We start from the raw sequence: 16,563 nt of genomic DNA on the forward strand, positions 1-16,563 counted from the left end.
CCAGAGGGAGGAAGAGGCTGGACAAGGTGCTGCAGGAACCCTGGCCTAGTCTTCAAGAAGTCTGTGTGAAGTCTTCCGCATAGCCGGGGCTTGGAGCCGCACCCCAACCCCGATGCCTGTGGCCGTTCCTGCTCCCCGGGCCTGCTCACGACAAGTCAGAAAAAAACTACAGGGCGCTGCCCGCAAGGTCGAGACGAAAATTCCCGTTTTCTCGCATCACGGAGCAAAACTAACCTTGCAGCTTTCGGACCTCAACTCTCGGGGCACCGCCCAGCGTAGCTTTAGCCATGCCGATTGGTCTGAGGCTCCATCTATAAAGACTCAGTAACCAATCACAAGGGAGAAAAGGCGGGCGCGCATCCCGCGGAACAAGGGTTGCAAAAGTTGTAGATACTGAACAAACGACCTTTGGAATTGACTCTGTGAACCGAATACAAGCCAGTGAGAGCCAGGCGTCAACCTGTGGCGGGTGAAAGAGTCCCCGTACTTAGGGACGTAGGCGACTCGGGTTTCGGCTACTCCTGCCTGCAGCCATCGGTGGGGCACAATCTGTGTCCCGCAGGCTACGCCCCGCATCTCCTCATTGGCTTCTTCAGGCACGTGGTAAGGTGGTCCCGCCTCCGGGTGGCCTGAGAGGCGGCACGCAAAACCGCATGGACAGCTTGGCGCCGGGCCGATGGAGACGACGAAGGATCGAGGAGCTGCCGGCCGCAGGGGACGCGGTAAGCTCCGGGCGGGGCGCGAGCCGAGGGAGGCGGCGCCCAATCTGGCGCGCGGGCGGCTAAGGCGTGGCCTTTCCGAACGCGGGCTGGCTGGGCGGCGGAAGCCCGAGGCGGGGCCGGGGGCGGGGCCAGGCAGAAGACTGTCCCGCCCCTCCAACTGCGCTTGCGCACAGATGCCTAGTCGTGTGCTCCTTGGCCAAACCGTAATACCGTGTTATGGAATTTATGAGTCACAACCTGTGCCATAAGTCCGATCTAGCCACCATTCTCAATAAGCAAATTGAAAGAGCCAAGTTAAAACTAGAAAGCAGAAAATTATTTATTGCAGCTGCATTGGAAGAGAGACAAAGGGATCCAGGGAACCAAGCCAAATTTGACTTTGGAATTCTCAAGTGAGAGTAAAGGTGAACTAGAGCGCCAAAAATATCTAAGCAGTCCGTGTCAAAAGTGTGGCCCGGCCAACATTGGTTCATCATTGTCGTCTTGTGAGGTAGTCTGACAGGTTAGAACTGTGTGAAATCTCTATCCCTGAGACACCTTCTCCCTTGGTCTGGGTCTCTTTCCTTCTCCCAGCATGAGATTCTTAGGGAAATACTCATTTCTTTGGGGTCCGTTGTTTGAATAATCTGATAGTCAGATTAAGAGTTGCATTTCTCAGAATATCTCCATTTCTGCCATGTCTGTTAATGGAGGATCAGTGTGAAAGCCCAGGTGCTCAGAGTCAGTCTGTCGCAGGCGTCTAACTCCACCCCCAAACCTTGGGAGAGGGCAAGGGGAAAGTAAACAGTGGAGGGTAGGTGAAGGCCTCTGTGTCACAAACTGCTCAGGAGCCCAGCCTATTGCATCACCTCTACCTAGTGAGAGATCTCACTAGGGACCTGCACAAATTGAATTACAACCAAATAAATAAATAAATAAATAAATAAAAACCCAAGTCCGAACAAAACGAAAACAAAACAAAAAATCAACTCACTCAATGTGTTAAGTAAGCTTATGGCTTCGCCTTGCGCCTCATTGTGGAACAGAAGTTTGAAGAAGGCAATCTCTTAGCGGAATTGTGCTCGCTTCTGCTTCTCCACGCAACTGAGCAATTCTTCCTCAGTTCTCACCTTCAGTTATTGCCTCTATTGTTCTGAGACAGAGCCTTCTCCAGTTCAGGCTGGCCTCCAGTGCTGGACTTTTATGCAGCCCCAATGACCTTGCCTTCCTATCCTGCTGCCTCCTCCCAGAGCTGGTATTACAGGCATGCACCCTTAAAACTGGCTCCAGCATTTTATTTTTCTTCCTGCCACTCCCCCCCCCCCCCGTGCTGTAGGCTTGTGCATATTGATATGTCTTTCCAGTTAGCACAGCAGTGTTACTTTTACTTGTGGTTTTGTTTTGAGACAAGGCCTTTCTATGTATTCCTCGGTGGTCTGGAACTTTCTTTGTAGCCCAGGCTGGTTTTGTACTCTCATTGCTTCTTCCTTTGTCTCCCCAGTGCTGGGTTTATAGACACAGCCACCATTCCCACCTGCAGGCAGCTTCGAGGTTTGTTTGTTTTGTTTCTACAGTGAAGCAAGAATGGCTAGGGTAGGGGTGGGGTGGCTCAGTGGTAAAGCAAGGGCTTAGTATGCACTAAGGGGTCAATCAGAGTGGGAGAGGATTTCTGTAACCGTGAATCTGATAAGGAACTTCTGTAAGAATGTGTGAAGAAGGGGCCTGGAGAGATAGATCAGTGGTTAAGAGCATTTGCTGCTGCTCTTGCGGAGGACCCAGGTTTGGGCAGAAGATGTGGTAATCATTCTCCAGAAACGACAGACAAACGGCCAGGAAGTATATGGAGATAGCTCATCTCTGCTCGGGAAATATATATCAAAATGCAATGAGGTCATACTTCCTATCTGAACCTTTGTATTTTCTTATAAGAAAGTTAGTTTCAACTTCTGTGTTTGGATCTGTGTTCCATGTCCAACAGCACAGCACAGAGCAGGTTTAAAATGACTGGGTTATTTTGTAAGTACTAAGTTCTCAGCTCCCTTTGTAGAACAGCTTCTTTTCTTCCCAGTAATCACCTTTGCAGCCCGGGTGGAAATCAGTTCCTTTTTAAATGGGAGGGTTTTCCTGGACTTTCAGTTGGTCCGTATATTCACCTTTGTGCTCGCACAGTACAGTAAGTACTGTGGTGTGAATGGGAGGTCCCTGAAAAGGCCACACCCACCCATGCTAAAGGTTCTACAGATTGAACTTCTGTGACTATGGAAAGTTGCAGTGTTGCAGGTCTTATAGGTTGAGAACCAAGATTCTCCAGCTGTCTCTAGTCACTTACAGATGTTCATCATCCTCTTCTATATCACCCATTCTTGCGGCTATTAGACTAAAGCCTTTGGAATGTATTAATTTAGGAGACTCTTCACTTTCACAAGCCCAAAGAAAGAAGGCTATACGATAGACTTATTTCCTAGGTTATAATATGCCTGCTACCTGATGCACCAGTGTGCCCAGTAAATGCCTTAGGTTATCACGACTGTCTCTGCTTCCACAATGGGACGCATCATTCAGAGCCTTTGTTCCGGAGTCACTCAGAATAAACCATTTCTTATTTCTTTTGACATTAAAGTTGTGCTTTGCAGAGATACTTAAAGTCAGTGTTGAGATCTGTAAAGCAATTCTCAAAGTTTGTGCTTTTTGTAGGTTATGTCCACTCTTCTGGGTCCCTCGTTCCCATATTTAATTTTAGGATCTGCCTTTTAATTCCTTCAGACAGGTCAGCCAGAGTTCTGCTGTGCTGAGGATTGACCCCAGAGCCTTGGTGTGTTAGGCAGGTGTTCTACCACTGAGTAACACCCCTAGGTCATTCTTCTCTACACCCTGCTGTGTAGACAGAAGTTTTGTTCTGCCAGTTCAACAGCCGTTCAGTCCCAAATAAACACAGAGAGGCTTATATTAATTATAAACTGTTTGACCTATGCTCAGGCTTATTACTAACTAGCTCTTAAGACTTAAATTCACCTATAATTCTTGTCTATGTTTAGCCATGTGGCTGGGTACCTTTTCTCTGTAAGGCAGTCTCATTTTGCTTCCTCTGCATCTGGCTGGTGACTGACTCTCCTAGTCTGGTTGCCTCACCTATACTGCCTCCCTGGCTACTGACCTATCAGTGTTTTATTAAACCAATATGAGTGACAAATCTTTATAATGTACAAGAGCATTATCCCATAGCACCCTTGTGTAAAATTTTAGTTTGATACAAGTTGGCTTTGAATCTGTGGTTCCAATTTAATTCCACTATGACTTGGATCCTCTCAAATTTATGAAAATGGCTTACTCTAAATTCATGACCTCAAATGTGGTTGTATGCTCTGCTGGTTTTTTTTTTGTTGTTGTTGTTGTTTTTTGTTTTGTTTTTGAGAGAGAGGAACCTTCTGCATAGCCCTGGCTGTCCTGGAACTCACTTCATAGTCCAGCCTGGCTTATTTACAGTGATCCACCCACTTCTTCAGCCCAAGTGCTGGGATTAAAGGTATGTGTTGTAACAACTGGTTGAAGTGAGTTTCTTGCATACCATAATTGAGTCTTTTTTTTTTAAACCCTAATTGGATCTGACTGTGGAAATCTTGTCCCATGACTATTGATACAATTAAAACCCTTCACCTTTTTTGGAGGCAAGATCTTACCACATAGCCCTGGTTGGCCTGGAATTCACTATGGAGACCAGCTTGACCTCAAACTTAAAGTGATCTCCCTGGCTTTGCCTCTCAAGGGATTTTTGTTGTTTGCTTTTTGAGGTAGAATCTCATATACCTTAGGCTGACCTTCGATTCGGGATGCAGCCCTGGATGACCTTAGATTTCTAATGCTGCTTCTGCTTCTGCAGTGCTGGGATTAAAGGCTTGGGGCTTACTGCTTGTTTTCTGTTTAGCCACTCATTGCTCATCTTTCCTGTTTTCCTCCTTGTTAGGTTTAATGGGATCTATATTTTTTGATTGTGTGCTATTTCCCTCATTGGTTACTTAGTTTCGACTTTGCTGTTTGCTCCTGATCTAGTATGTAACTTTGTCAGGCTATAGCCAACCACTTCATAGTGAAGGAACTCCCTTGTCTTTCCTCTCGAGTCTGTTCTCTGTTGCAGTCCTACATCTACTCTGAGCGACTGACTCTGAAACCACCATTCTGCACTGCGCTGTTACTGTTTCACTCACGCAAGCCTTACTCAGACTGCTTACTTATTTACCCTGCTGAGCTGTCCGGGTCAAAGGAGATCTGCTTGTTGAAGGTGTCATTCCATAGACTTCTGTTTAAACCATTATGCTTTAAAGGTGTTTCCATAGCAAGAACCAAGAGAACATAGATTTACACACGGAGTTCCATTGTAGTTTGATTCTTCTTTTAACCTTCTGGAATGTTGAGGGTCAAGGGGTTGCTTTGCATTTGTGTGTTGGTGATTGGACCCAGAGATTTGTGCATCCTTGGTGCCCTAATACTGAGCAGAAATATCCTATGCCTGTAGCTCCTTTTAATATTTCTTCTTAATTTTTTTTCAGTTTTAGGAAATATAACCCAAGGCATTGTACATATTAGGCAAGAACTCTACCACTGAGTTGTATCCCTAGGTTACTTTAGGAATTTTAGAGGACGCCAGGTCTGCTGGTGATAATTATTTTCTACTATTGTTTATCAAAGTATTTCTCTCTCTCTCTCTCTCTCTCTCTCTCTCTCTCTCTCTCTCTCTCTCTCTGTCTGTGTGTGTGTGTGTGTTTGTGTGTGTGTTATGACGCTAGGGATCATATACAGGGTCTCACATGCGATAGACAAGAGTTCTGTTGCTAAGCTACATCCTTAGCTTTCTTTTTGAGACAGGATCTCACTACTTTACCTACACTGACCTTTAATTTGTTCATTAGCTTTTCCAGAGGACCCTGGTTTGATTCCCATGTGGTGGTTCACAACCATCTATAACTCCAGTTCCAGGAGATGCAACACCCTCTTCTGACTTCTGCCGGCACCAGGCACACATACATATATGCAAGCAGACCACTCATCCACATAAAATAAATTAAATCTGACTTGTTCGTTAGCCAAGGCAGACTTTGAACTTGCGATGCTCCTGCTTTAGTTTTCCAAGTAACTAGGATTACAGACCCATACCACTAGATATAGCTAGGTGTCTCAAATTTGATGGCATTGGTAACCCCAGACACCAAAGAATCTCAGTAATTCCAAGTACAATATCATGGAGAAAACTATGGCAGAAACAGCTAATGAGAAAATTGCTCATGGGTTCTGATAGAAAAATGTAAAAGTAGCCAGATGTCGAAAACCAACTTTGACAAAACTCGTACATTCCAGGGTAGGCGCATGAGGATTAGAATTATTAAGCAAAAGGAACGGAGATATAAGAGAAATAAGAGACAGAAACAGAACAGCATTGGGAGGGACATTCGGTGAATACTGAATTCACCTCATTTATTCTTCCACACGCTTATAGACTTCACTCCAAAAGGGAGGCAACAGAGTTCATTAACATGATATAAGGAATAGACTTGAATTCTCCGATCTGGAGCAAATCCACCTCTATACTCAAAATACTAATTAACCATACCCTACGTCAGACTCTCTCATTTGTAGTAGCCACACCTGTTGTCAAGAACTTTGAGGGAACAAAAATAAGCTCAAACTCACGAACCTCCAGTCAAGGTAGAACAGGCTCACATCTGGTGTGTGCTCCTGCAGCCAGAGACAGAAACAGAGTGCTGTGACTTCACATTGGAAATAGTCCTGCCGGAGCAGTAGCGTTTTATCAATGATAGAATTCTATTTATTTAGAATTCTAGACCCAGTGAAAGATATCTTTTGTTTCAGTTTCCGATAACTTCTCTGGTTGTTTTTAAGCTGAACAGCCTTTTCTTTGAAAGTGTCTAATTTGCTACTAATCGTATCTAGTGCGGTTTTCATCTCAGCAATTGTAACCTTTAATTTGGAGCCTGCACACACACATATCCTATGTCTAACATTTTGAGCTTGTGCAGTTATAGGAACCCTTGGAGTGTTCTCTTCTAATTTTCAAATTACAAGCGTTTGTTTTGGCCCAGTACTGTGAGCCTATGGACGAGCAGAATATCATGTTGGGGAGTGAGGCTTCTCACCCCACAGCACCGCCGGCAGAGAGAGAAGAAAGGTGGATGGATAGAGAGGACGGGATTAAGGACGAGGTATATGCTTTAAAAGGTACACCATGCCTCTTATTAGGCAATGAGGTTATGATTCCATTAGTGAGGTTAACACCCTCGCTGCCCATCTATCAGAACACGATCCAAGAACCGAGTCACGTGAAGAGAATTCTGAGTGCTCGTGAGAAAACAAAGCGAGAGTCTTGTGACTTTTTACAGATTTGTTTATTTGTATGTTATGTACACTGGTGTTTTGTCTGAATATGTCTGTGTGAAGGTGTTAGATCCCCTGGAGCAGGACTTACAGACAGTTGTGAGCTGCCTGCCATATGGGTCCTGGGAATTGAACCCAGTGCTTCTAGAAGAGCAGCCAGTCAGTGCTCTTAACTGTTGAGCCTTCTCTGCAGCCCGTGACTTCAGTTTCTTCAAAACACGGAATTGTTCTTGGCGTGTGTCTTCCCGCTCCTCCCAGGTGTAGCGGGTGGGAATGTGTTTCCTTCAGACGACTCGTTATTGCTTGCTGCTGTTCTCCTTTACATGCCTCTGTGGAGAAATACGCTTTTGCCATGTGTGGCTTTTCTTTGTGGTTTTATACAGCTTGAATTCTCACGAACATTACTCACTTGACTCTTCTTAGCCTTCAGAGTATACATTGTCTGATACTCCGAGGAAAGTTGCCTGCTGTATGAGACTTTAGTTCCCCTCATTTATGGGCTCCATTCTCCCAGGTCCCTCTGCCGCCAAAGTGGTAAACACCCGTCACTTCTGCGACCCCACCTTGGAACATTGCTGCATTGGGATCAAGCCTTCAGTTCATGAAACTCTGGGGGACACTTAGTATACAAACCATTATACCTAGTAATTTTTTATTAGTCATATATTGTCAATTAGAGGTGTGGTGGTTTGAATAAGAATGGCCCCCATAGGCTCATATATCCAAATGCTTAGTTACCAGGGAGTGGCACTATTTGAATGGATTAGAAGGATTAGGAGGTGTGACCTCATTGGAGGAAGTGTGTCTTGATGTGCTTTGAGGTTTCAAAAGCCCATGCCAAGCCAAATCTCTCTCTCTCTCTCTGTGAATCACTATGTAGCTCTTAGCAACTGGACTAAACCTCTGAAACTGTAAGCAAGCCCCAAGTTAAATACTTTCTTTTATAAGAGTGGCCATGGTCATGGTGTCTATTCACAGCAACAGAACACTGAAAAGGACAAGAAGCATGGTGACATCTGCCTCAGAAAAGCTCACCCCAGCGTGATGGTGACTTGTGAGACCTGCATCCCCGTAACTCCCTGAAAGGCAAGCAGGCCGCCCACAGAGTCCCATGTCCCTAGCAATTGTTTGCTGCTTGTGTAAACTCGGGGAGGGACCTCGTGCATCTTGTAACTTTCTGAGCTTACCGAGTCCTACAAAATTGAGCTTCCTATTTTCTTAGCTTTCTAAAATGAGCTTCCATCCAGGAGGATATGTTTTCAATTCACAGGAAATGACTACACAACACAGAGGTACCCAGTAAAGTTGAGTTTGAAGGACTTTTTAAAAGTTTGAGCTGGGCTGCCGAGAGATGGTACAGTGGTTAAGAACATTGACTGTTGTTCCAGAAGATTCCCAGCATCCACATGTCAGCTCATAACTGCCTGTACCTCCAGTTCCATAGTCTATGATGCCCTCTCCTGGCCCCAGTGACCACCAGGCAAGCAAGTGGTACAACACACACACACACACACACACACACACACACGAAATAACATAAATAAATAAATGTAAAAACACTAAGAGCTTTCAGCCGCAGAGCTTGCTTCTTCAAACCCTTGAGCCATGGGGTCCAGGTGGATGAAGAAGCCAATATGGAGACTGAAGTGCAAAGATGAAAGATAAAGCATAGGTGCACATGGCTGTGTGCACCTGGCTGTGTGCACCCGGCTGTGTGCACCCGTGGAGGCTGAAGGAACAGATACAAGGGATGCTGGGGCCAGGGACCCTGTTGTGAGTTGTTGGGCTGCATGCTGCTGGCAACAGCACATCTGGAACTTTCGTCACCATCTGATCACCAAGACCACCATTGAGACATCTGTCTGCCTTGTTCCTTACCTGAACCTGAAGCCCAGCCCACCTGTGCCCTGAGTCTGTAGCATTCTGACTGGCTCTGTTGTCAGGGGTGCCCAAATGTAGTGTAGATCGAAAAAGTCACCTCTTCTGCTAAAAGCACGGAGTTAAGACTAGCCAATCTTAAGTGTTTTCTACCTTGTTTTGACTGAGAATATTTTAAAGATTATCTTAGAAAAAAAAAGTTCAGCAGCAGCTGCTTCACAGCCAACCCAAAACCCCCGAGGCCTGACTTGACTCCCTAGTCTGGCCAAGTCAGCCTTAGTGACCCTGTACCCTTGCTGTGGTCTCCCCTCTGTGAATTCTGTGGGCAAAGGCAGCAGTGTGATGTGTTGTGTCCAGGCAGACCAGCCATTGCTTTCATGGACACCCTCAGGCAGGCCAGGCTCTTGGTCCAGAGATAACAGACTCGAGGATGTTGAGAGGACAGGTAATTTTGAGTTCCAATCTGGAGTACTTTTGCTGCAGGTTCACAGGCTTTGATGTGAACAAACCAGAAAGCGTCAGTCTGCCGCGTTTATCAATTCTTACTGTTATGAACCGGTTTAAAAAACTGGAGAGGGTGGGTGGGTGGGTAGGTGGGTAAGAGGGTGGAACTGGTTTTTTATCCCTCTGTTCTATCGGTGGGTAACTTCAAGACCTACCTATGCTAGCACTTGGGAAATCATCCAATAAAGCCAGTAGTCCTTGTCAGCAAAACCACTTAAACGTATTGATGGCTTTAACACCATCCCAGAAACCCTAAGGGGTCTAACTTAAAAGTACGAAGATGGAGAGCTGAATCTGCCCGTTTCACTCCGTTAGATGCAGATTTGATAGCTCGTCTGCTGAGTGCGGTCCCCAGTGGAACCCTAATGAGCGCCCGTTGATGAGGCAGGGCCCTCCAACAAAACCCTTCGCTTTGCCCTTTGGTGGTTATTAAGATTTCCTTCCTCAGTCATTCTAGCCCACTCCTCAAGAAACAAGCTACCAAGCCATCGCCCCCACGTTTTTTTTCTCTTAGAATCTGCTGAGCTGAGTGCAGTGCCTGACTTGGTTTAGTTGTGTTTGGTCCTGCTCCTCCTTGGTGAAAGGAACCGGCCAGCAGTTCGCCTTTGGTTGTGACCCTGACCTAAGTGTTAGCCTACAGCTACACAGAGTATCAGTCCTTTCCAGCTGGGCCAGATTTTTTTTTTTTTTAATTAGAGATGCACGGAAAAGTGGAGGGGAGCTGACAGTCCCTAGGAAGACATTTTGCCCGGCTGGGGACTTCCTGCCTGACTGCCATACTCAGCAGCCACCCTGGAAGGACTGTGGGTTGACTTCTTTGGTTATCAGGTGCTCAGCACCAGGAAGAGGTACACAGTAGGTGTTCTGGAAACACCGCCTGGTCTGTCTGACTTGGAGAGCACACGTGTTTAACTGCAAAGAAGTGAAGGAGGCTTAGAAGAATATCAGATCGCTGGTGTTTCCAAAGCATCATTTATTTAGGAAAAACTAGAATTCAGGTGTGTCATAACAAAATGCAGTATTTTGTACAATTCATGCACACCAATGAAAAAAGAGAAAAAGCAACCCGTGATTCCAGCAGTTGGGAGGCTGAGGCAGAAGGATCACTATGAGTTCAAGGCCAGCCTGAGCTGCAGAGTAATACTATGTCTCGGGGAAACCAAACCCAAGCAGAAAGCTATCATAGTTGTGTGATCTGTTTCCTTATCTGGACTGCACCTTGCTTCTTCTGAGTTCTCTTAGAGTGCTCAAGACCATGTTGTTGGATGAATGTGGTGTCAGTTTTCTGTAAGTGTGCAGCCCCTGATAACCTGACTCTTACACTCCCAGAAACCATCAAGTGTCCTCAGGTAGGGCTAGGGATTCATGAACCCCTTCTTATGCCATGCTAAACTGTTGACTGGCTGGCTGGGGTGCGGGCACCAACAGCCGCTGTGAGCTCTTGAGTACAGTGGCCCTGTCGTGTCCAGAAGGCTCTGTCTCACTCTGGTCTTCCTGGACCCTTGGCTCTGATAATCTTTCTGCCCTTTTCCCACAGTGACCCTAAATTTAGCCTTGGTGGGCAGGCATGCCCCATCTGTGGCTGAACTTCAACCAGCTGTGAGTTTCCATGTTACCCAGCATCTGCTGTGCAGACATTTCTCTGCTGAGATCTGAGAGCTGCGCTGATGTAGGAGTGTAAGAATGAGAATTTAGAGAGATTTGATATTGTGTCCTCAGATCCTTTTTTTTTTGTAAATAGCCTATTTAAGTCTTTTGTTCATTAAAGAAAAAGCTTAATTTACATATTATTAAGTTAACTTTAAAAAAGGATTTATTTTTATTTTCTATTTAGCAGTGTTTTGCCTGCGTGTGTTAGGATCTGAGAAAAGCCCTCAAAGAAGACCAACAACCATGTATGCAATAGCAAGAGTGTTTTATTGATTTTAGCATTGGGGTGGCAAAAGAGCAACCCCCAAAGAAGGTCACAAGCTTCTTTTAAGCAGAGTTAGGGGAATTCCAGAGAGGAGGGAGTAACCTGGGGTTGATTGGTGGTGGAAAGATTAGTATGGGGGCTGATTGGTGGAAGGTCCTGGTGGTTAGGGACCTTCCAGCGGCAGGGTAGGGAAAGCTATTGTTAGCCTGCAGAAGTCGGGGGGGGGGGGACATCTGCCGAGCTAGCAGAGGGCTTTTGGGGGTGCTTGCTGAAATTTGCTGATTAAGCAGAAGGGCTTGTTGGGGTGCTTGTTGATGGTCACTCATAAATTGTGGTTTTCATGAGACCTGCTTGCTCAGCTCTGTCCCATTCTAGTGAAGTGAAATTATGGTCTAATCTCTGTCAGGACTCTGGTCTGCTGCCCCTGCCTCCCTCCAACCTTTTTGCATGTATGTCTGTGTACCCTGAACATGCCTGGTATCTGCTGAGGTCAGAAGACAGAAGAGGACATTGGATCCCCAGAACTGGAGTTACAGATAGTGGCAATAGGGTCCTTAGGTCACTCCAAATGACCAGAAGGCACCTGAAAAGCAATTGCAGAGAGCAGCTTTATTCTCAGGACAGAAAAACTAGCATGTTGGGGTCCACCCAAAATGGTGTCCACTACAGGGGAAAGTAGAGTGATCCCTTTTAAGCCTGCTTAAGGGAAGTGCGACTGAAGTGTACTTTGAAGTGATTGGGTATAGACCCTTACTGGTACAGGAATCACTTTATGGTTGGCTCATGACATCTGGTTGGCAAATGTGGATGTGGTGTCAGCTGTCTGGCTGTTGTGTCAGGGGTCTGTCTGATTGGAAGTAGCAAGAGCAGTTCCTGCCGGGCGGGACTCTGATGGGCTACCAGACAGACTGGATGTACTTCCTGAGGGTCTGGTTGAAGCCCAATCTGAGTCAACATAGGATAGTGGGGTAATGTGGGGCAATGGTCTTAGCAAACTGGCTCCTGGACAGAAACCATTGGTCCTGGTTCCTTCGATTGTGAGCCTCCATGTGGGTGCTGCGAATCAAACCTGGTGTCCATGTTCTGTTGCTGTGAAGAGACACCATGACCACAACAACTCTTATAAAAACAAAACAAAACATTTAATTGGGGCTGGCTTACAGTTTCAGAGGTTAAGTCAGTTATCATCATGGTGAGAAGCATTGGAGTAGCATGGAGGCAGGCATAGTACTGGAGAAGTAGCTGAGCAGTCTGTATCCTGATCATCAGGTCACAAGGAGAGAGGGAGCTGCTGGGCCTGGTGTAGGGCCTCGAAACCTCAAAACTCACCCCCAGTGGCACTTCCTCTAGTAAGGCCACACCTACCCCGACAAGTACACACCTTCTAATAGTGCTACTTCCTGATGACTCAGCCTTCAAATAGATGAGCTGACAGGGACCATTCTTATTTAAGACTCCATACCCCAGTACTCTATTAGAGCCCCAAGTGCTCTTAACCTCTGAGCCACCTGTGAAGACCCAGTTTGTTTGTTTGTTTGTTTGTTTGTGTGATTGATTGATTGATGTAAAGTCTGTCCCAGGCTGGCACTGAACTCAAGGTCTTCCTGCTTCAGCCTTTTAGTTGCTAGGATTACCAGTTCCTGCTGCATACCTGGCTTTACTAGTCATTCTTATCTGATCTGTATTGGGTTGGTTTATATGACAAGTAACAGGTCCTCAGTCTATCTTTTTACATTTGAAAGGGAATCTTCAGAGCACCCTTTTCCCCTAAAGACTGTGTCTGCCTCCGCAGTGAAGGGACACTAGCTCATTAGAGCAGGTGGCTGTGGCAGGCCTTGCCCTTTTCCCACCTTCCCTCTGCCGTGCTGAAAGCTATGAGATTACATTCCTAAAGCTGGCCAACCACCAAGGTCTGTTCCCTTATTCCACCTTCCTTTCCCTGAGGCTGACCGCCAAGGTCTAACTATCAAGGTCTAGCTATCAAAGTATTAGGAGGCTGGAGAGCTGGCTCAGCGGTTAAGAGCATTGCCTGCTCTTCCAAAGGTCCTGAGTTCAATTCCCAGCAACCACATGGTGGCTCACAACCATCTGTAATGAGGTCTGGTGCCCTCTTCTGACCTGCAGGCACACACACAGACAGAACATTGTATACTAAATAAATAAATAAATAAATAAATAAATAAATAAATAAATATTTTAAAAAAAGTATTAAAGTCCAGCAATCAAAAGCCCCCTTTGGCTCACCTAATTAACATGCCCAATAAAAATTAAACACCTCATCCTAGCATAGGGCTTCCCATTTTACCTTTCTAAGTCCCCTATGCCTATGGGCCAAGTTTGTCTCCTCTCTGTCTAGGGACTGTCCTTTGTCCCTCCAGGACAAATACCTGTGTCCCCTTCTACTCCCTGGTCCTCTATCTCCTCTCCCACCACCTCTAACATTCTAACACAGACGTCCCCTTCTTCTCCTCTTAAAACTTACAGCTGCAAAGTTATTTGCTGCTGGTCTTCTGCCCAAGTCAGGAAGCAGCCACTTTAACTTTTCTTCCCACTTAATAAAGGATCTCTCTGTGAAAACAGGTGTTTGGGTGTGGTTTGTAACTAATCCAGGGTTCGAGGAAGCCGTTGCTGTTGTGGGGGTGGGTCTCCTGCAGACAACGTTGTCAAACCATACTTGACTGTAATGGTTTGAATGTAATGTAATAGACATGATGGCTTATTTCTCAGCTTTTAATATCCTTCCATCCATCTGCATGTTTATCCTTATACCGATGGTGTATTCTCTTGATAGGGATAATTGTATGCTAAGGTTCTATTAGGCTTTGCCATCTCTTCCACACATTGTTTCGTTTTTGAGTTCCATCAGTTGAATTCTTTTTTTATATATTTATTTATTATGTATACAATATTCTGTCTGCGTGTGTGCCTGCAGGCCAGAAGAGGGCACCAGACCCCCATTACAGATGGTTGTGAGCTACCATGTGGTTGCTGGGAATTGAACTCAGGACCTTTGGAAGAGCAGGCAATGCTCTTAACACCTGAGCCATCTCTCCAGCCCCTATCAGTTGAATTTTTTAGCTCTGTCTGCAGCTAGTTGGAAAGGACAGTGAAAGCCTCTATCTGTCAATCACAGGCATCGGGCAAATCAGCCAAGACCTTTGTGCTTCATGTTTCTCATTCCAAGACTCAAGTGAACTCCTTACCTTCCTCTGTGATGTGGAGAAGAGGTGAAATGCCATTTTGTGGGTGTCCAGGGGGTGGTTATTGGGTTCTGCTCGCTGTCAGTAGATGTACGTACTCGCTGTCTTTAAGTTCTTTAGAGTTGGGCTAGAGACGTGGTTCAGTGATAGAGTTCTATCTCTAACACTGTGGAAAATTTATCTTTAATGTCATAATCCAAATGTGACTTAGGCTTCTTGTGTCCTGGGTAAACTCACAAAAGCCTAAATCTAATCATCAGCAAGTCCACTGAGTACATTTGTCCTCCCTACTGCCACCCCCAAGTCCGGCTTTTCATTGAACGTGCAGCAGGAGAGGTCTGAGCTGCACCTGACCCCTCAGACGCTTCATTCGTTTCTGACCTCCTTTCAGCTGGGCAGCAGTGACAAGACTGCAGGATGTCCCTCCAGTGCCGCACAGCTGTTGGGCCAGGCCCATTAGGTCCAAGTTTGTAACAGCGCTTTAGTGAGGACATGAGTGTTGTCCTTGGAGATGGTCACCTCATCACCCATGCAAATAATGACAGAATAGTTCAGGCAAGCTTGGAGACAGTGTGATATGGGCTGCCAGGCATGCGGGGCGGGGGCAGGGGGGAGGCTAGTCATAAAAGGGGGGCCTCCCCACAGTATAATCTCAGATCCTGCAAGGATAGAGCATCTTGGCAGCTGAGGAAAAGCCTGTGTCCTTCTTTTCTGTTTTTTGGTGTTTTGAGTTGGTGTCTTCCTATGTAGCCCAGGCTGGCCTCAAACTTGTGGTGATCCTCCTTTATCTACCTATCCCCTTTTTTGAAAAAAAGATTTATGTTTATTATTTTTAATTATGTGTAGGTGTGTGTGTGTGTCTACATGCGGGTATGTGCAGGTGCCTGCAGAGGCCAGAGGCTTTAGATCCCTTGAAGCTGCAGCTGTGAGTGGCTGGCAGGGGTCCTCTGAAGAGCAGCAAGTGCTCTTAATTGCTGAGCCATCTCTCCAGTCGCCTCCCTACTCCTTTTTTATTAGAAGTGGAGGGATACATTGCCTCGCACTCTTGTCCATCGCTTCCTCAAGGTGACATCTATTCTAGCATCGGTTTAGCTGTTACTTTGCCCTTGGCTCACTGATGGAACTCACCATCTCTTTGCCAAGTGGACTGAGCTGGGCAATACTGGAAGATCTTGCCTACTCAGTTGAGAGTCTGTGGAATAATGCTCGTGGCTGAATGAGGCTGCAGCATCAGGATGTCAGGGTCCTCTGATGAGAGCCGCTTATGTCCTTGGAAGATTCAGACCAAGAGTGAGAGTCAGAGTCCTAACTTCCGGCCCCTTTCTGCTTGATATTCAGCCAGATTTCATTGTGCTGTGGGAAGCAAATCTCTCAAGAGTTCAAGGTCATTTTCCAAATGACAATGTCATCAGGAAGGAGTCTTTGCTCGATGGAAACCATGCTTTCACTCTAAATGGCAATCTGTAGAGCCTTATTAATCTCCATTCCTGGAGGTCCCGCTCCCTGTGCAGACTGATGGCCATCCAACTGTGGCACAAGGAAACTTCTCTATTATGGCAGACAGAGTGGAGCGAAGCTCGGGAAACTATCCGCTATGCTTCCTGTAGCAGGATGTGACCAGCGTGTACATGCAGAGGGCTTATCGGCTCCAGGATAAGGCTGATAATAAAACCGCTCAAAATACTTTCAAAGTGGAGGATCAGACCACTATTGCTATTCTGTGTTATTATCATTATTATTTTGATGATATGTCACTGTGTTGCCCAGGCTGGTCTCGACTTGGGATCTTCCTGCCTTCCCTCCCTAATGCTGGGATACATGTGTATACCCCATGCCTGGAAGATTAAGTTATTTCTTTTGTGTTCATTTTTATTTAAAATATGTTTTCTTGTGGACTTAGCATCAGTGCATTAATGGTCGCTAATGACTCTTCCTGGTTTTCTAATTTTTTAATTTTAATTTTAATCAATTTCTTTTTTGA

The 16,563-nt window shown here is 45.9% G+C and overlaps 1 protein-coding gene across 1 annotated transcript in view; it reads left to right on the forward strand.

The window, feature by feature from the left end:
• Nucleotides 1–537: 537 nt before the first annotated feature.
• Nucleotides 538–16,563, forward strand: part of C8H10orf143 (chromosome 8 C10orf143 homolog) — a 35,796-nt gene continuing 19,770 nt past the window's right edge. Inside the window, exon 1 of the mRNA XM_057779408.1 lies at nucleotides 538–722. Coding sequence (XP_057635391.1) covers nucleotides 654–722 — 69 coding nt within the window. The 5' untranslated portion in view covers nucleotides 538–653. The remainder of the gene's footprint in view (nucleotides 723–16,563) is intronic.

The sequence above is a fragment of the Chionomys nivalis genome, chromosome 8 (genome assembly GCF_950005125.1).
Source record: "Chionomys nivalis chromosome 8, mChiNiv1.1, whole genome shotgun sequence".
In the NCBI taxonomy this organism is placed as follows: Eukaryota; Metazoa; Chordata; class Mammalia; order Rodentia; family Cricetidae; genus Chionomys; species Chionomys nivalis.